The 20845-nt window shown below is 37.3% G+C and overlaps 1 protein-coding gene across 2 annotated transcripts in view; it reads right to left on the bottom strand.

Annotated features, from left to right (window-relative positions):
* LOC308424201 (cytochrome P450 2J4-like) overlaps nt 1–20845 on the bottom strand; it is a gene marked incomplete at both ends in the record, with an annotated part of 64400 nt that overhangs the window by 5780 nt on the left and 37775 nt on the right. For both annotated transcript variants that reach the window (XM_080921109.1, XM_080921111.1), the window contains 6 exons: nt 378–565; nt 3531–3672; nt 6912–7088; nt 16313–16473; nt 17009–17158; nt 19586–19748. In XM_080921109.1, coding sequence (XP_080777235.1) covers nt 378–565; nt 3531–3672; nt 6912–7088; nt 16313–16473; nt 17009–17158; nt 19586–19748 — 981 coding nt within the window. The remainder of the gene's footprint in view (nt 1–377; nt 566–3530; nt 3673–6911; nt 7089–16312; nt 16474–17008; nt 17159–19585; nt 19749–20845) is intronic.

Here is a 20845-nt window from a genome sequence, read left to right as displayed (position 1 = left end):
CTTGGACTGGTTTTCTTTGTGAGACAGAAAGTTTGCAACGATGAGAAAGTAAGTAAAAGCTGGAAAACCACCTTTGGGCATGACTATGGCAAAGAAATACTGACTCCTGTGAGCCCACATTAGTACAAGAAGAGACTAGGATTGTCTTTAGCAAATAAATCATCTCTGAGCAAATCTGAGCAGGAAATCTTCCTTTCTGGGCTTCCCATGATACACATAACTATCACTTACACACATTGGAAGAGTGTTCACATTGTGTTATGAATATTATCTCTCTTCCATTTCAGATGGTTTTGTGGGGGCAGAACTACATGTCTGTGTACCTCACATAATGCCAAGGCTAGATTGGAGACCAGCAGCTGAGAATAAAAGGTTACCTTAGGCAGGTGAAATCCAGCCAATGTGATATCAGCTGTTACTTCCCTGGGAACATTCAAGGGGATGATGTTGCCCATCCTCAGCACCTCATGGATGACAGCGTTGGTGTAGGGCATAGAGTCTCGGTCAGCCAAGCTTGGCTGTCTCCCATGGCCAATCACTCTGTCAATCTCAGAGTGTACTTTTTCTGCAAGAAAATAGGAGCCTCTGTTAGCTTTAAAGTTTAATGCTTTCTTCTGAAGACTGAGAAATCATCCTTAAGATGTTGTTTTCTTATATTTTACCCAGTGTTAAGTTCACAAAGAAACAACATGTTTCTTATCTTCTCAAAGAACTGTGTTGAAAAACTGTCAATTATGATTTTCTTTGTGCTTACAACATAGTCACAGTTTTCAACCTACTCAGAACTGAATAGCTGTGATCAACATGGCTAAACTGATCGCATGAATCAATCAGGGTTCTGCAAATAAGTTCACTTCACCTACTAGTATAGAAAAAAATAAAAACTAAGTTTTCAGAATTTGATATTTCAGATATATACACTCAAGGCATCAAGAGAGATTTTTTTATGTGATATTGATTAATTTGTCTCTAGATGACAAAGTTTTGCTGTGTCCTATTGTCCAAAGAAGAAGAAAAATCACTTTGGTTTCTGTAATTTTTTAAATATATTTTAAAATATTCTATTTTTTTGTGTGCACTTGCACATGTTCCAAAGTGAAAAGGTGAAGTTGAGAGGAAACCTTGCAGGAGTCTTCTTGTTCTGGATTCTGAGGATTGAGCTGGATGATGGGCTTGCCACTCGGTGCCTTTATGAGATGAACAATCTCATTGGCCTGTCTGATATCTCTTTAAAAGTCACTAATGCAGTTAACAAGGTTAATCACTTCCTAACACCACTCCATTGGTAATTGAACTTCACGAAATTATTTTAATTACTGAATAACTGTAGATTATGATTTTCTAAAAAGAGGTATCGGAGTGGAAGGTGCATTGCAAACTCTTAGTGAACACTGTTGCCACTGAAACTACTTATATATGTTCAGACTCAGTTTCCTCATCTGACTTCTAAGAATAAATAGGACTTATTTTAAAAATGTTTTGATGATTACATGAACTAATATAAGCATAACAAGGAGTTATAACTGCTTTATAGTTTCACCACTTTCTATCTTAACAGAGATTTGACTGCTGTGACTAAGTTCTTCCCAGTAATATGGAAATAGACATTTTGATTTATTTTGTATCAAAATGGTGTCAATTTTGAATAGTTTTTTCCTGTATGTAGTTGGGATGTTATGAAGAGAAACTAATACTGAAAGGGATACAAAAAATGGGGTTATTGCTGTGGGAACATGAGCATGTTGAGTTTTATTTATCTTTGAAAAATATGAAGGACTTTGCACATTAGTTTAGAAAAGTGGTTCAAAGTTGTAAGAGGAGCTTAATGCACCATTCTAGTAAAAGTGTAAAATACAGTAGTATCATCCTAGATCATAATGCTTCAGAGTGCTGGGAGGGCTTGAGTATCAACTGACCAGTAAGTCCATTCAACTTACATTTTGACCAAGAATCCACTGGCCTTGACCCCTGCCTTAAGAGCTTGCCATAGGCTAATTTTAAAAGTAATGGCTTAATTATTTTGTCAAAGAAAAATGTCAAGAAAGTATAACATAGAGTCTCTGGTTTGACTATTACTGCCCTCTTAGCTGTACAATCGAAAAGAACAAGGGGGTGCAGAATGAAGTTAAAAATGTACAGTTTTGTGGGGGAAAAAGGCACTAAAAAGCTTAATGTCATTCCCAAGCTTAGGCTGAATAGGAGGCTGTATGTAATTTTTAAAGAGATTATGTCAATTAAGAAGATGCCTACTGTTCTTCACTGAACCATGAGAAGGGTTCACAGAAGGTAAGTCATCACTCAGCTAAGCTTCCAGTTTGTAAAAGGAGAAGATACAAGGAGTGAAGCCTTCTTCTGGAATACAAAAGCTACTGCAAATGTGATGGAAAGGGGAAGGGGCTATCACAGTGTGACAGCTAAACATATCAGTGTCATCATCTTGCTTTAGAAATTTGGGAGATGCAAGAGAGACAAGCTTGAAGATCTGAGTTTGCTCCTAGAATCAATCTTTTTTAACAAATCCAGGTATGGTAGCATCTACTTCTAAACCCAGTGTACTGGGGAAAGGCAGAGAACAGACAGATTTCCATGGCTCACTGGAGAGTCTTGTCTGCTTGGTAAGTTTGGGACAATGAAAGACCTTGTATCAAAAAGTAGATGGAGCTGAAGAAATGACCATTTGATGTTTACTACATGGGATTCAATGTAATCACTACTATTATTTTCATCATAGGGCAAAATATTTGACTTGATTATATCATAGTGTCTTTATCCATTTCTTAAACTATTACCAAAATAAAAAAAGTTTTATGACATAAAAATATTCTTATTTACCACATGAAACGTTTCTATACTCCAGAGGAATAGAGATGATGGGATCAGCCACTGAAAGGGCTGAAAAGTCCAGTGGAGACAGAAACAATGGGAAAAAAAACCATAATTGGGCACATTGTGCAATCTCTAAGGAAGCAATCTAGTATGCAGTAAATGCTTAGCGGATTTTTTTTTAAAAATTGGGATAGTCCATTTTTCATGAATGGAAAGCCCAACATTGTATGAAGAGGCAAGATTAGGGCAATTCCAGTAGAGAAAATGTAATGTGGAGAGGCACCATGCTGAATGTGTGTGGTTGAGTCTGGACAGCAGGGATAACATTAATAGGATGCTATGCATCAGACTGAAGCATCTGTGATATCCATGACAAAATGAGAAGGCACTGCTGGAAAGGAAGGACTTAGTGGATTTTTCATTGCACACTGTCACGCTTTGCTGGAAACTATCACGAGGACAGTCGACTTCTCTATATGACCCTAAAACTGAAGATCCTTTAAAGCATAGAGTATAAAGTCTGCACCCATGAATCATCACTACTCTGATAGGACAAAGGAAGACCGTGCCTGTTCCCCAAAAACAGCTCATCTCACAGCTGTTTCAATTCTTTCCACTCCACTATTCCATCCTCTGGCACCATCTAAACAACAACTTTCAGAAACACCATTCTCCCTGTGCTAGGCCCATCCAGCAACGCTCACCTTGCACTTCCGGATTTGTAGTTAGGTAGAGCAGAGCCCAGCGCAGTGTGTTAGATGTTGTCTCTGATCCAGCAAAGAAGAGGTCCAGGGTGCTGTAGATGAGGTTTTCTTTATTGAAACTTGTAGTAGACTTGTCTGGGTACTAGAGAAGATAGTTTGTCCTTTTTTTTAAGTTAGAAGATTTGTGATTATCTCATTAACAGAATTTAAAAACTAGAAATCAAATTTAGAAGGAATCTTTCTAAATGATACATCCTTTCCTCTCACTGGAGAGTGGTGTTGTTATTCAAGTGAGAGGGTGATCCAAAGCTCTCAACGGTTGAAAATCAAAACAATTGTTTTCTTATGACTATACTTTTGTAAAAGCTCTTAGTAAAAATGAAAATTATTGGATTAAAAAAGTGCATACTTTTACACGTATGGGTTATATAACTAAGTCACAGCATGGCATAGAGTGCTCAAGTTACATCTCTCTCTGTTTTCGTTCTTTTAACATGGAAAGAACACTTGTGATAATTTTTGGGTACACCTGTGAAAGATTTTCGTAATTAAATCTTTGAAAGTAGAAGGATGTACCCCACCCTTTAGCCAGATTTTTTGAGGGACAAAGGTCCATTTTAAATCTGGGAAACACCTTCTGGTTTCAGCTTATATAGATGACATAAAAGGAAGCTTTTGCTCATCAACTGCTAGACTTTATTCTCACTGGCAAGTAAAGTTCTTCACTGGCCTGAAAGCCTGCTTCTCCAGGATTCTGGCACACACTGAAAATAAGATGAGATGTCCAGCCTCATGGACCGAACAATTACTATACTTTTGTACTTTTTATTGGTAGATAGTCATTGTTGGACTAGATAGAATACAGACTGTAATCTATATATATGTGAGAATTATTACAATGACTTTCACTTCTGTTCCTCTAGAAATCTCTGAATAATACAAAACACATTTTAATCATGATAAATTATGTGACATAGAAATAAATGTTCAGCAAATACAGCGAATATTTAATAAATGTTTTGTTCACTACAGAAATTCAATAAAATCTTTATGTTCACTGGCTGTCCTGTGTAGATGGTCCTGCAGCTGTTTGTATGAATTCCACTTCCCCACAAAGGGCTGCCTAATCATACACTCATGAAGGTGACTTCATCTGAACCTTCCCATTTTAATTAGTAAAAAAAGGCAAGAGCCAGTGATTGAGCAGGGTAAGGGATGTGGAGAGAGGGAGGTTCAGAGGTCAGAGGTCAGGGGAGGACTGAAAGAAGCTCCAAGATGGAGGTGGAGAAGGGTGAATTGGATCCAGGTGTGCATTATTGGTGTTAGGTAGCTATAAACATTTAAGAATTTCATAGGTCTAATATCTCATACAGCAGGGAAGTTTGTATCTTTGTCTATTTTATGTAATCCTGTTGTGTAGATGGTTTGTTGAGAATTGAATGTTGAGAATTGAATATATAAACTTGTATGAAAAGCTATCGGGCCTTAGAGTTGTGTTTGTGTTGGGATTTGGGGTAAAGAAACACCCTGGGACAGAGGCAGTAGGGCAGGCAGAGTAAACTGCCATGGAAGGGAGTTGTGTGGATGAAATTGAGATCAGGGGTGGCTTGGACCTAGTGACAGAATCTATGTGCTTGCTCTGTATTAGAAGAGGTGCCTGTGGAGTGAGACCTCGGGGTCGAAAAGGAGATAAAGGGATATTAAGTTATGCCAGGAAGATAAAATAAAACAGAGATTGGATAGGCATTCCCACTGAACACTTGGTCAGATGTAGGGATGTGGATTAGCCAGAGGCTTACTGAAATTACAGCAGCACAATTAGTGTTATGATCTGAACCTAAAACAACACCTACAGGCTCATATCTGGTTCCTAGATTGTTAGAACTAATTTGAAGTTTCAGGAATTAAGAAGTATGGTTTATTAGAGGGCCTTTTACAAGAGAAGGTACTTATACTAGATGGTTTTGTGTCAACTTCACACAAGCTGGAGTTAATCACAGAGGAAGAAGCCTTAGTTGAGAAAATACCTCCATGAGATCCAGCTGTAAGGCATTTTCTCAATTAGTCATCAGGGGGGGAGGGTCCATCCCATAATGGGGGGTGCCATCCCTGGGCTGGTAGACCTGGGTTCTATAAGAAAGCAGGCTGAGCAAGCCAGGGGAAGCAAGCCAGTAGGTAACATCCCTCCATCAGCTCCTGCTTCCTGATCTGCTTGAGTTCCAGTCCTGACTTCCTTTAGTGAGGAACAGCAATATGGAAGTGTAAGCTGAATAAACCCTTTCTTCTCCAACTTGTTTCTTGGTCATGATGTTTTGTGCAGGAATAGAAACCCTGACTAAGACAATACTCAAAATTTTAAAAAAGGCCCTGGATTCTGCCTTCTGCTTCTTGGTACATAATGGTGTGTAGGCTTCACCACAACCTTTATGACTCCAGATGTTCTGCCATTAGTTTTCTGGAAAAATGTGTCAAAACACCCTGAAATTGTGAACCAAAATAAATCTTCAATCTTCAATTATTTTCTGATGAGTATTGTCACAATGACACAGAGGTAAGACATACAGCTGATTGCTTTTTGACATTTATGTATTGGAGAGTTTTACTGCACAGTCAGAAGAAGGCAAAAGCCCCACCAGGGCTTTGATGTTAAACTCCAGCATTCAGTTCCACTTTGCTGGGGCCCTGCAGTAGGGACTGAGATGGGGTCAATGACTGGCCTTGGACTAAGTCCTTGAAAAATTGAGCTTTGACGTTTCATTGCTACTTTTAGTTTCTGTATAGTTTTGTCATCTAAAGGTGAAGGACAAGGAGGAGAATAAAATGCCAGTATTTGTCACTTTCCAGAACTTTTTGCCAAAATATGCAAATTGTTTATTTATAATAGTATTTCTGGCATAACGCTATTTTGCATTTCTAAAATACTATTCAAAATTTATATTTTTACAACATGCTAGTCAGTGAGCATCAAAGTTACCTAGATTTTTATTTTATAACCCATGCATGTTAGTTGATAACCTAAAACTGGCATTGCCAAAGTGATTAATTTCGGAAAGGAATATTAGCCTTAATTATTGTTATTAGAGGAAAGTTTGAACATAAGAACCAGGGAGAGGAGATGTAAAGCTGGAAGCAGATGATGAGAGAAGAAAAATGCTACAGGCTTGGTACTAAAGATGTAGGAAGGAACCAAGAGCAAAGAATACCATTGCCCTCTGAGAGCTTGGAGGTGAGGCTTACCCGGCCAACAGCACAGAACTTCATCTAGTAGTGAATCAGCTCTGTTATGCCATTAAATATGTGGCAACATGATGCAAGATTGACTGCAATATTCTAATCCACCATGTTTTTTTTCCTAGGAAGACCCAGGCAGCTTGGCCTCACCTTTGTCATTTCTGTAAGGAAAGCATCGATGAAGTCTCTGGGTTCAGCAGGATTCCATTCTTCCTGGTGACTGTCTATCATACGGGAAACAAACAATTTCAGTTTTTCCCAGTTTCTCAAAACTGTTTGATGTGGTCCAGGAAGATATTTAATTATGGATGGAGCGACATTGTAGAGCTTATAAAGAAAATAAGAAAATATTGGTGACACTATGAAGTAACTTTTCCACATTTTAAAATAATATTGTTTTTCTATCTGTTTTTTTGTGGCATAACTTTGGTGCCATCTTGATTTCTGGTTTTCCTGTCATCCCTGCAAACACAGGTGTTTCAGCTGTAACATGCAGAATATATGAAGGAACAGGGCACGTTTTATGACTGCTGTTCCTTGATCTTTGGTGTATACCATTATCTTTGTTATCTGAATGCTGGCATACTATTCAATACTTTTTTTTTTTTCTGATTTGAATGTTGGTACCTTTAATTTGTAAATATTTTTCAGTGAGAACATTTACCAAGGCCACTGCATAGCTTCACATCTTGACTTACATTTCTCAAAGACATTCACCACTCTCAAAGCCAAACGTAGTGCTTTCTACCTGAAATACCTACAAATATGGAACCTTTCAAATTTTTGGCAATATCCATGATCCTCTACATAGTTCCTCTCCATCATGGCCTCTATGATAATACTGAGGACATCTCTATTTCAGGTCAAAGCAGTTGGTATTTATTGCAAATACACAGTGTATCTGAATCAAGCATGAGCTCTATTCTCCGTGAAAGTAATGATCAAAAGTCAAATGTTTGGAGCTTTGCTAATTGATTATAATAGAAAACATAAGCATCTTCTTCCTTATTTTTAATTATTTGAAAAGGTTTTCTCCCAGGAAAATTGCCACTTAATATGAATTGTACAGGTAGTTGTGTATGTTCATGTCTCCAACATAATTTAATTTTGATATGGTGAAATGTCAATCTTTATTGGAATTAAGTAGATGGTTAATAAATTTCAATTATAATTTGGAGTAAACAGATAATATAGCACAATGTAACATCAGCAAAACTTAAAACAAGGTAGGTATCTGTTGTTCTGCTACTTTCAGGTTGATAACAGTTAAAACAACAAAAATAATTTTAGTATTATTAATAACATTTAAGTATATCAGTATTTAAAGAAATTTTAATATTTGACTCGTTACTAGTGAATTCTCAATCCACCTGCTCATTCAATGCAATTCCATATACAAAAAACTCCACAGGGGTATATAAATATTGCTTGCACACTCTTGTACTATCTTGTAGATATCATGCTGTATGATTTTATATGTAGAGAGTGAGAAAAAAATAGGTAAGTGCTTTTGAAGTGTCTGACAAAACGCCCGGTGTAATGGTCATCCCAAGAATCTTTATTATCACTTTCTGCAACCTCCTTGCTTTTTTCTAAAAAAAAAAAAAAAAAAAAAAAATTTCCTCTGATACACACACCTAGAAGTTGCCTGGGTTCTCACTGATCTCCATGGACTTCCTAGGCTCTTCTTACTGAAAGGAAAGTAGTGTTACTGCTGGACTTGGAACTACCATGACTAAGAATTAAAACAAGACACACAAAATAGTGGAGACAATAAGTGTTATTGATCTCATTCTTTTTTAAACTTAATTTAATTTTTTACTTTACAGACTGCTCACTGCCCTGTCCTGGTCACCACTCCCACATTCCTCCCTCTTCCCCTCCTCAAATATCTCCCTGACTCTGGCACTTTAAGTCTCTGGCAGCTAGGTGCTTCCTCTCCCACTGAGGCCACAAAAGGCAGCCCAGCTAGTAGAACATATCCAATGTACAGCAAACAGGGTTTGGGATGCCCCTGCGCTAGTTGCTCAGGACCCACATGAGGAGAGGCCTAGGTCCAGCATGTATATGATCTTTGGTTGGTGGTTTAGACTTCAAGAGCCTCAAGGGTCCATGTGAGTTGACTCTGTTTTACCTTCCTGTGGAGGTCCTATCTCCCCAAGGAGCCACAATCCTCCCCCATTCTTTATCCCACTTTTTATACATATAAGTCATGTTAACCAGTTCCTTAGTTTTCAGTGAGGACATCCGTGAACTTGAGGAAACAGTGCTTGTGGGGATAGCACAAGTGAGAATAAATCTACTTTTAGGTGTATCATAGAGAAGTTGATGCACAGAAACAAAAAGTCTGAATGAGAAGATGAACTTTTAAAGGGCCAGGAACTGTGTTTCAGACTCATTCTATCTGGAACCATGTGTATCCAAGGCATGATAAAGCTAAAAGAATCTGCAACTGTTATGTCCACATGCTCCCGAGAACATGTCTAAGACAGCATACACTTTAACACAGAAACACAAGAAATATGACATTCATCTTTAGCTGACTGACAGACACAACACATATGTTAATGTAGAAGGGTATATGGCCTTTAGGAGCTTCTGTGTTTTCAGAATGAAGGACCAGACATCGATAAAGACAAGACAAGTAACCCAGGTGATTCAGTCTCAAAGACAATTTTAATTGCTCTTTCCTTAAAAATTTCCATTCAATACAACTTCAAGAGAGCTAGCTCAGGTGGTTCAACCTCCCTGATTGCTTCAGTCAGGATTTCAGGCAAGCCCTGCATTTTCCCATCTCACAGACCTTGGACAGCAAATAATACAGCTAGCTCTTGCAGGACTTGTCTAATATTCCAATTTTCTTAGAACCCCTAAAAGTGGCTGTTACCCCCAGATAGCAAGGAAGCAGTTTGAAGAACATGATACTCCCATCCCTAAGAGGTAGGCTGGGTGGTTTGTTGTTGTTTGGTGGTTGATGGATGTCTGTCCTCATTTGGGGGTTTGGTTGAAAGTAGTGAATGATCTTGGTCACCGAGGAAACAAAGTAAAAGAGGTTAGGTCCAGGGATCTCCTCTCTATCTCTTCCTTCTATGTTTCTTTCCTATATAGTGTGAAGGGGAAAGTGAGAAGGAATGGAATGAAAGGGGAGATAGAGAAATGATAGAATAAAAGAGTAGATTATTGAATCTACATTTAAACTAAAATGCAGCCACCAGTCTCAAATATTTTACACAGGCATGGATTTTTTATATTGATACAAATTTTGGGTTGTTTTTTTTATAACATAGTGTACATATGTTTCCTCTCTTGTTTAAGGTATTATACATACATTCAACTCATTAAAAAATGTAATATAAAGTTGTAAACCTTGAAAGCTACTATTACAAACCATTTAGGATAATTAAGAAGTGCAGGTTGGTAGTTAATCTTGTTAGGTACTAGTTTAGTTAATTACAAAAGTAAGCTTTATTCAGCCCCTATAGCGGTTCTCAAAGTTAAGCAGCTAGTATATTGCTGGAGATGAGCAATGTTTGCCTATTCTGATAGGCTTAAGCAGATCATCTTCAAACACTTCGGGAACCTACCAGATATGGAATTTAAGATGTTTTAATAATAATAGGCTTTTTATGACAGTGAGACATGCCAGTTCTTGGCAGCACCCACATGTTACTTCGAAGAAAATGATGGGCACTGCAAAACTTCCATATGGAGTTTGCTTCAAATGGGGCAAAGCTAGCCACCAGAAAAAAAAAATGCCCTTGCATCTAAACTATGGATAAGTAGGACACTGGGAAATCAAGTGACAAATTTTGTCAAGGCAAATTAGGCCAGTCTTTCAAACTTCCTGCTTCACAAATAAATCTGCCAGATATTCCGGGCCAGAAGACTGAAGATGGATGCAGAGGAAAGTTGGGTGACTGTCCAGGAAGTCATCGATCTCTGCTTTCTGCAGTGTTGGAAGCTTCTTGCTCTACACTTCTTGTTTACTCAGGTGATACTTATCCTTCAGGTCTTGGATGGAGTTGAAGACTAGATAGTTATAGCGTCACATATGAGCTTACGATGTACCGGTTTTGAGAATATGTTTTAAAGTCTAAGAAGATATTTTTAGGTTGGTAAATGCAAGTTATGATAGAAAGTGATTTAGGTACAGAACTTTCGACTTGCCAAAATAAGAGAGTGGACTGTGTTCTCCAGGTATTCAAATTACTATGCATTTTTGAATGGAATTCTTACCTGATAGTTCTAATAATTTTTTTTATTGTAGATAGTTTATTGATATTAAAGAAAGATCCTTTTACTGGACTAAAGGGAGAAGATTTTTTGGGTAGTCTTTTTTTTTTTTTTTTTTTGTACAGTGTATAATGGTTGTCGTTGTATGATTTTTGTACCAGCAGAGAGCTGAGTACTGTCGAGACTTTGGTATTGTTATTTTTATGGATCATCGCCTGTCTTGGTATTTTGTTAACATACACCTCTATTACCTCATGATTGGTTTAATAAAGATCTAGTGACCAATAGCAGAGGCAGGAAAGGAAAAGTGGGACTTCCTGGCAATATGTGAACAGTGAGAAAAATTCAGAGGTGCAAGATTTGCCAGTCAAGCTCAGAAAAATTAGACATACCAGGACGAGTGAGGGGTAACAGGTCATTTGGCAAACATAGACTAGAATAGGTGAGTAAATTAAGTTATACCAGCTAGTTAAAGGTCAGCCATCTAAGGAAGGCCTAAGATATAGTAAAGAATAGTAAGTCTCTAGGTCACTATTTGGGACCTGGAGGGCCAAGACAGTCTGATGATAGGTGGGATGTGAGAAATGGCCATGCTCAGGAAAAGGTCCAGAAATTGGTTAACCAATATCAAATGATTATCCTTGAAAACATACCTGAAAGTAACATTATGTAGACTGAGAATGTTGCATTATGTATTTAGAAACATAAACACAGAACATAAACATATTCAGAAACATTTACACATAAGAAACAATAATTTACTGCAAATTGAGGGTGTGAATTTGAGGGAGGCCAAGGAAGGGTAATTATAAGTATTTAAAGAAAAAAAAGAAAATGAGGAAATCATACAATTATAATATAATTGTAAAAATATATTAAATTATTTATTTTAAATTACACTGAAACCACCAAGGAGATGATGTGTTCAATGAACACTGTCACACTGTCACAAGAATATTCATGGATATATTATTCTTTTTTTTAAGCTTTATTTTAAAAAACAAAGATAAAGGAAAAAAATTTTAAACATTTTTGAATGAATGTATACAAATATATTTTTGGCAGTGCTTGGCTTTTTTTTCCCTTTTTTTTAAGGTTTGATATTCTGCATTAAGGGCTTACTGGTTACAATGAGCAAAAAGGTCATGTAAAACAGGATGTAACCCGGAATTAGTCAACATTTTCTTGGTGTGTAAGGATTGAGCACAATCTTTTTGTTGTTGTTGTTTTGGGTTTTTTTTGTTTGTTTTTCTTTTTTTCTTGAACTTCACACAGTCTGTGAGTTGTTTCTGGGACAGTTCGAGCCTCGGGGATTAGCATCCCACTGTCAGTGACTGCATATTATGTCTGTTCTTTTGTAACTGGGTTATCTCACTCAGGATGATATTCTCTAGATGCAACCATTTTCTTAAGAATTTGGTTAAGTCATTGTTTCTGATGCCTGAGTAGTACTCCATTGTGTAAATGTACCACAATTTTTGTATCCATTCATCTTCTGAAAAACATCTGGGTTCTTTCCAGCTTCTGGCTATTATAAATAGAGCTTCTATGAACATTGTGGTGCATGTATCTTTGTTGTATATTGGAGTGTCTCTGGGGTATATGCCCAGAAGTGAAATAGCTGGATCTTCAGGTAGTGCTATGTCCAATTTTCTGAGGAATCCCCAGACTGATTTCCAGAGTGGTTGTATCAGTTTACAACCCCACCAACAGTAGAGGAGTGTTCCTCTTTCTCCACATCCTTGCCAGCATCTGCTGTCATCTGAGTTTTGGATCTTGGTCAATCTGACTGGTGTGAGGTGGAATCTCAGGGTTGTTTTGGCTTCCATTTCCCTGATGTCTAGGGATGTGGAGCACTTCCTTAGATGTTTCTCAGCCATTCCATATTCCTCAATTGAGAACGTTTTGTTTAGCTCTGTACCCCATTTTTTAATAGGGTTGTTTGATTCTCTGGTGTCTAACTTTTTGAGTCCTTTGTATACCTTGGATATTAGGGCTCTATCTGATGTGGAGTTGGTAAAGATCTTTTCCCACACTGTTGGCTGCCATTTTGTTTTCTCGAAAATGTCCTTAGCCTTGCAGAAACTTTGCAATCTCATTAAGTCCCATTTGTTAATCTTTGATTTTAGAGCTTGAGCCATTGGTGTTTTGTTCAGAAAATTTTCTCCTGTGCCTATGAGTTGTAAGGTTTTCCCTACTTTCTCATCTAATAGTTTCAGTGTATCTGGTTTAATGTGAAAATCTTTGATCCACTTACACTTGAGCTTTGTACAGGGAGATAAGAAAGGGTCTATTTTCATTCTTCTACAAGCTGAGTGCCAGTTGGCTTGACACCATTTGTTGAATAGGCTGTCTTTTTTCCATTGAATGTTTACAGCTCCTTTCTCAAAAATCAGGTGACCATATAAGTGAGGGCTCATTTCTGGATCTTCTATTCTATTCCAAAACCCTACTAAAGCTCAAAAAAATACATTTCTCTCCACACAATAATAGTGGGAGACTTTAATACCCCACTCTCACCAATGGACAGATCATGGAAACAGAAACTGAACAAAGACACTGTAAAACTAGCAGCGACTATGAACCAACTAGAATTAATAGATATCTACAGAACATATCATCCTAAAATAAAAGAATACACCTTCTTCTCAGCACCTCATGTCACCTTCTCGAAAATTGACCACATAATTGGACACAGAATTAGCCTCAATTGATATAAGAAGATTGAAATACTCCCATGCATCCTCTCAGATCACCATGGTATATGGCTGGTCTTTAACAACAACAAAGACAACTAAAATCCCACATACACATAGAAACTAAACAACACTCTGTTAAATGATAGCAGGGTCAAAGAAGAAATAAAGAAAGAAATTAAGGAATTTCTAGAATTTAATGAAAATGAAAACACAACATACCCAAACCTATAGGATGCAATGAAAGCAGTACTGAGAGGAAAGCTCATAGCTCTGAGCGCTTCCAAAAAGGAACTGAAGAGAGCATACATCAGCAACTTGACAGCACAGCTAAAATCTCTAGAACAAAAGGAAGCAGATACACCCAAGAGGAGTAGATGGCAAGAAATAATTAAACTTAGGGCAGAAATAAACCAAATAGAAACAAAAAGAACCATTGAAAAAAATCAACAAAACCAAGAGTTGGTTCTTTGAGAAAATCAACAAGATTGATAAACCCTTAGCCAGACTAACTAGAGGGCAAAGAGAGAGTATACAAATTAACAAAATTAGAAAGGAAAGTGGAGACATAACAACTGAAACTGAGGAAATTCAAGAAATCATATCCTACTACAAAAGCCTATACTCCATAAAGTTGGAAAATCTGGAGGAAATGATGAATTCCTAGACAGATACAAGATCCTAAAGTTAAACCAGGACCAGGGAAACCATCTAAATGATCCCATAACACCTAAAGATATAGAAGAAGTCATCAAAAACTTCCCAACCAAAAAAAGCCCAGGTCCAGATGGGTTCAGTGCAGAATTTTATCAGACATTTATTGTGGACATAACACCAATACTCTCCAAACTATTCCAAAAGATAGAATCAGATGGAATACTACCTAACTCATTTTTTGAGGCTACAATAACCCTTGTACCTAAACCACACAAAGACCCTACAAGGAAAAAGAACTTCAGACCAATCTCACTTATGAACATTGATGCAAAAATACTCAACAAAATCATTGCAAACCGAATCCAAGAACACATCAAAAGGATCATTCACCATGACCAAGTAGGCTTCATCCCTGGGATGCAGGGATGGTTTAATATAAGGAAATCCATCAATGTAATCCACCATATAAACCAACTCAAAGAACAAAATCACATGGTCATCTCACTAGATGCTGAGAAAGCATTTGAAAAAATTCAACACCCCTTCATTCTAAAAGTCCTCAAAAGAACAGGAATCCAAGGTCCATACCTAAACATAATAAAAGCAATATACAGCAAACCAACAGCCAGCATCAAACTTAATGGTGGGAAACTTGAAGCAATCCCACTAAAATCAGGGACTCGACGAGGCTGCCCACTCTCCCCCTACCTATTCACCATAATACTGGAAGTCCTGGCTGGAGCAATTAGACAGCAAAAGGAGATCAAGGGGATACAAATCGGAAAGGAAGAGATAAAAACATCACTCTTTGCCGATGACATGATAGTGTACTTGAGTGACCCCACAAATTCCACCAGAGAACTCCTACAGCTGATAAACAATTCAGCAAAGTGGCTGGATATAAAATTAAATCAAACAAATCAGTAGCCTTCCTATGCTCAAAGGACAAATGTGGAGAAAGAAATTAGGGAAATGATACCGTTCACAATAGTCACAAAATCTATGAAATACCTTGGTGTGACTCTAACTAAGAAAGTGAAGGACCTGTCTGACAAGAACTTCATACCTCTAAAGAAGGAAATCGAGGAAGATCTCAGAAAGTGGAAAGATCTCCCATGCTCATGGATTGGAAGGATCAACATTTTAAAAATGGCCATCCTACCAAAAGCAATCTACAGATTCAATGCAATCCCCATCAAAATTCCAACCCAGTTCTTCATTGAGTTGGAAAGATGAATGTGCAATTTCATCTGGAATAACAAAAGACCTAGAATAGCGAAATCCATCCTCAACAACAAGAAAACATCTGCGGGAATCACTATCCCTGACCTCAAGCTCTATTACAAGGCAATTGTGCTGAAAACTGCATGGTAGTGGTACAGAAATCGAATATATTATTCTTAATACCCTAAACCTAGGACAACTCAAATACCTAACAACAGAGAAAATGACATCTCATTCAGACTCTGCACTGTGTAGAAAGAGAAATCTTAAAAGAACTTCATGAGGTAAAACATACACTCAGCAGGTAACTCTGAGGGAGAGAGAAGTGTCTCTCTTTCCTAGTCAATTGAAACACTGTTATTTGTTTTTAAATAAGGAAATTCCCACATACCAATGTAAATATTAACATAGACCATTAAAGGTTAGACATATTTTGTATGTACTCAGTTTGTGTATCACAAATAGATTGGTATCAAATTTGACGTTTTATATAGAATTATTTATTTTATGCATGAGTACACTGTCACTGTCTTCAGTCAGACCAGAAGAAGGCATCAGATCCCATTACAGATGGTTCTGAGCCACCATGGTTGCTGGGAATTGAACTTAGTACCTCTGGAAAAGTCATCTTTTTAAGATGTTGTATATTAGTTTGAAAGAGTTCCCCAAACAAAGAGAAAAAAATTTAAATCAGCCTCAATGCAATAGTCTTTCCAAACTACGTAAAAAGAGAGAACGTACCTGGCACATCACGGTCGGCTCCAAACATGTGGCTTCATCTAATAACCTCAGCAGCTCCTGAAACTGGCCGTCCTCATACTCAAACCGCTCCCCAAAGCTGACAGAGCAAATGATATTGGAAACTGCACTGTAGATCTTGAAGTGAGGGTCAAAAGGTCGTCCTAGAAGGGGAGGGGGAGGCATAAGTTTTTCAAAGATATAGCAACTAAGAAAATACCCATTTCTTTCTTCTCTCTTTTTTCTCTTTTTTCCTTTCTTCCTTTTTCTTTCTTTCCTTCTTTCCCCTCTTTCTCTTCTTTCTGTTCTAATTTCTTTACTTATTTCTTCTCCCCTCTCTCTTTTATTTCTTCTTTCTCTCTTTTTATTTTATGAAATCTCTATTTAGTGTGACATAAAATATTCACAACAGAAGATAATATGAAAAGCTTTGGCCAAAGCCCACTATTGGTACCTGACATTATTCAAAGACATTGTCAATATGTGGGAAGTCATATAGGTGAACAGAGTTTAATTTAAGCAGTTTGCTTAATGATTTATTTGTGTCATTAAACAGCAGATCTCCCAGGATAGAATTTCAGTTAGATGTTCACTGTTCAGCCCTCAGAGCCCACTTAGGTGAGCTTTAGACAACTTAAAAGAATCTGTTCAATGAATAGAATGGCAACAGCCTCTTACACCAACCTGTGAAATGCCCACCTTTTTCCTCTCTTACAGTCTGCACAAGACAGTCAGCCTCCTTCTGTATGCGTTGCTCTAAGCTCCTTTTCCCTAATCCAAAGTTCTTGAGTGTCATCAGTGCGAACCTTCTTTGCTCTTTCCATGTCTGGCCATTGGACATGATCAATCCTGGAAAGTAGAGATTCAACATTATGGCACTGTGATTCTGGCTTACTAGTGTCTGAAAAACTGTATTAGATATCTGTATAGATAAAAAGAAAGGGCAAATTGGGAATCAATAGCTGTCTAGAGACAATCCTAATTAGATGAGTATCATATTCTGATCATAAATACTTATGTATTATATAATTTCATACTGACAGAAACTCTATGTGTTTATTAACAACTAAGAAAATACCCATTTCAGTTGGTAAAATATTGAGTCATGATAATAAATTGAAAAATAAATGTCAAACAGGTAAATAGGCATCCAGATGTTCAAATTCAAGTTTTCCTGGTTCTAAAGGCCCCAATTTAATTAATAGATATATAAGTTTATTTATGTCTCAATAAATGCTAAAAAGTCACTCATACATAAAAAAGCACACATTTTTTAAAGAAGCAAAAAAAAAGGAATTATAAGTATTAGTAAAGATGACAAAATAACTCAAAAAGTTAAGAAGGATGGGTATTCCTTACACACATACAAATATACACATGCCTACACACACACACACACACACACACACACACACACACACACACACACTTTTGCCAGTTACATGAATTTAGACTTAGCACATGTACAAAAGAAGTCACTATTATATTCTCCAAATTACCAACTAGAAGTTAACACCACCAATCACCGTATCTCCTGCCACTGTTCCTGTTTGTCCCACCCCTCTTGGGCACCCCATGTTTCTGGAATCTAAGTCATATGTCACAATGGCTTCTCTATTGAATATCTTCATCCCATGGGGTTTTAATGATGCCATCACGTCAGTCTAACCACCATCATTTTTGTCCCTTGAGTGTTCAGACCCCTTTTATAACTTAAAACAACATCTTTGCTATCATTCCTCTGTTCTGTACCTAGCATCAAAAATGACCCTCAAAATGTGTCATGTTTGAGATTTTCTAGTCTACTCCATTCAAGAGCTTCCTTTGCTGTTATGGTGAAAATTAAGAGCTGGACTCCTTAGTGCTGATCCCAGCAGTGTTGTGTTCACTTAAATATGTTCTTCAGATAACATACATGGCATACTGGATTCTTTCCAGTTTGTTAAGATTCTTGCCTTTAAAAATTTTTTTAAATATGTATTTGCTTTACATATATGAGTATACTGTAGCTATAGAAGAGGGTGTCGAATCCCATTACAGATGGTTGTGAGTCACCATGTGGTTGCTGGGAATTTTACCCAGGTCCTCTGGAAGAGCAGTCAGTGCTCTTAACTGCTAAGCCATCTCTCCAGTTCAGATCCTTGCCTTTTTATCCATCCCATCATGGATATTCTCTCCCTACTAAATATTTTTCATATCATTAAATGGATGCCATTAGTTCAAAAGCTTTTATTTAAATCTAAGCCAACTTACACATCTTTAAAATTTTTTGTACCAGTAGCATGATGGAATTTTACTCAGGATAGCTAATTGAATCAGACTTTCTTGTTAAATAAATTAAGTGTCACAAAATGAAAATTATTTTTATGTATTTTTGCTCACTATAAATCATGTAATATCATGGCCATGCTTCTCATAACATATCATGTAGTCAATGAGGTACAATTAATGGGTCAGAGAGAGCCAGGGAACAGGGTGGAACAAAGACATGTTTGAACTGGTTGTGCAATTTAATACGTACCTCAATAGATTGTTTCAAGGAGTAATTAGGGAATGGCTAAAAGCAAAGCTTTTATAGGTTAAAAGGGTTGAAGTCAACCCTTTTCAATTGTTATGTGCTTCAATTTTCAAGCACATAACCCGATTTAAGGATCGCTTTATGCACTCGTGCCAGTTTATTCTAACACTACCTGGAAGGCTAGAGATCCCTGTGTGGCTTGGCCTTAATGATGCAGTTTAAGGAGCCATAAGGAAGAACAGAGGAGGAAGGTGCAGGGGTTTAGAGTAGAAAAAGGGAAGTGAGAGCACATGTATCTGGCTGAGAAAGCTGTTGCTGTTACTTCCTATTCATGCTTCTAGAGTTACTGTGCAGGACACATGGTTTCTCCAAGATTCTCAGAGAGAGATGCTCTCAGTCCTGTGATGGTCGCTTTCATCTAGAAAATGTAACCAGCTGAGTTTAAAGATCACATTTCATGAAGGGTTTTGTTAAAGAAATGTTCTAACATTACAGGCATAGAGGTATACTTGATGTACCATACACATGCTTTATATTCTATTAGAAACTTAATATTAGATGGACCAATTTATTTCTTTGAATATTTCATAGGTGTGCAATACATCTTGATCATATCTCTTCTACTCTCTCCCTCCAGCTCTTCATGGAACATTTCCAGACCTGTATCTCATTTTGCATCCAAATTCATGTGGAGTTTTTGTTTGTTTATTTGTTTTAAATAACCCGCTGAAGTTAATAGTGCTGCCAATTAAACTTACCATTGTTATTAAAGATATGTTCTCTAATAGGTGGAACAGGGCGATTCAAAAAGTTTTGTTCCATGTTAGTGAAGGCTTCTTTGATTAAGGGCAGTCCAGTTATGATCACTGAAGGGATATTACCAAAATCCAGGCTAATTAGGTTTCCATACTTCTTCACAAACTGAAAAACATTTCAATAATTAGAGTATGTCTGTGTTAGTGTATCAATGGATGGCAGACATGTATGTATTTAAACAGACTGGTGTTTAGAGGTCTATATGTTAATATGAATGAATGACTTAAACTCTGTATGTGGAAGTGTTTCTGAAGATTTGTCATCCCTCCTCTGAACTAAATTGAAATTCAGTTAAAATGAATCCATAAAAAATCATTGATATAGGTGAGTATAAATTGAGTAGGACTCTTTCACATATGTGTGGAGAGCATTTTGGCACCAGTGGGCAGTTGGTGGCAGGGAATTTTACATCACCAGGACAATCAGAAGCTGGTCAAGGCAGAAATCTGACTCTGGCCCTATACTCCGGAACCTGGCCTGGGATTAAGAACATTTACATTTGTAGCTCAGGGCAGGTTCAGAGGATGTAGGTGTGGCAGTCTCTTTGTCTCTTGGGACCCCTTCTTGTCCCTGATCTCTCCACCTAGCCTTCATAAAGATGTTTATGGGGTTTTTGATCATTAACTTGCTTGTTCCCTGACTCAGAACTGATATTATCTTTCTGCATGTAATTAAAGTGGTTTAAAAGAGGACTGAATTAAAAAAGGATTTGCTTCTGCCTCAGGACTGGCCGAAGTCATGTCACAATTTTGACTAACTGCCTCTTTTTTCTTTCAGTCTTCACTCCTGCCCAGGGGAACCTGTTGTTTTACTTACCTGGTCTCGGACACATAAGCCTAAAAGAATGTATAAGGATATATAAGTGTCAGTAAATAAGCAAGGTCTCTGATGAAGCATCCTAACTAAGGTTCAGTGAAGGTGGAGTATGAGACACATGTCACCTGACAATGGCTACAGAAGATCTGTGCATCTTTTGTACAGTGTAGCTTTTGTGTACATCTTACAAACCCAAATGTCTGTTTTGTTTAACACTGTTGGGAGCCTGTGTATCTGTGTATGATAAAGGGACCTTGGTGTGAGAGGAATGTTTCAGTATACTTCTTTTGTCAACCTCCACCAAAGTCTAATTCACTTTAGTATTTGTAATTTTGTCTTAAATTTTCATTTATATTTCCAACATTAATATTTGATGAAGCATCAAT

The sequence above is a fragment of the Micromys minutus genome, assembly GCF_963924665.1.
Source record: "Micromys minutus genome assembly, chromosome: 9".
In the NCBI taxonomy this organism is placed as follows: domain Eukaryota; kingdom Metazoa; phylum Chordata; class Mammalia; order Rodentia; family Muridae; genus Micromys; species Micromys minutus.
Note: the sequence above shows the minus strand (reverse complement) of the source record. Positions and strands in the feature narration are given on the sequence as shown.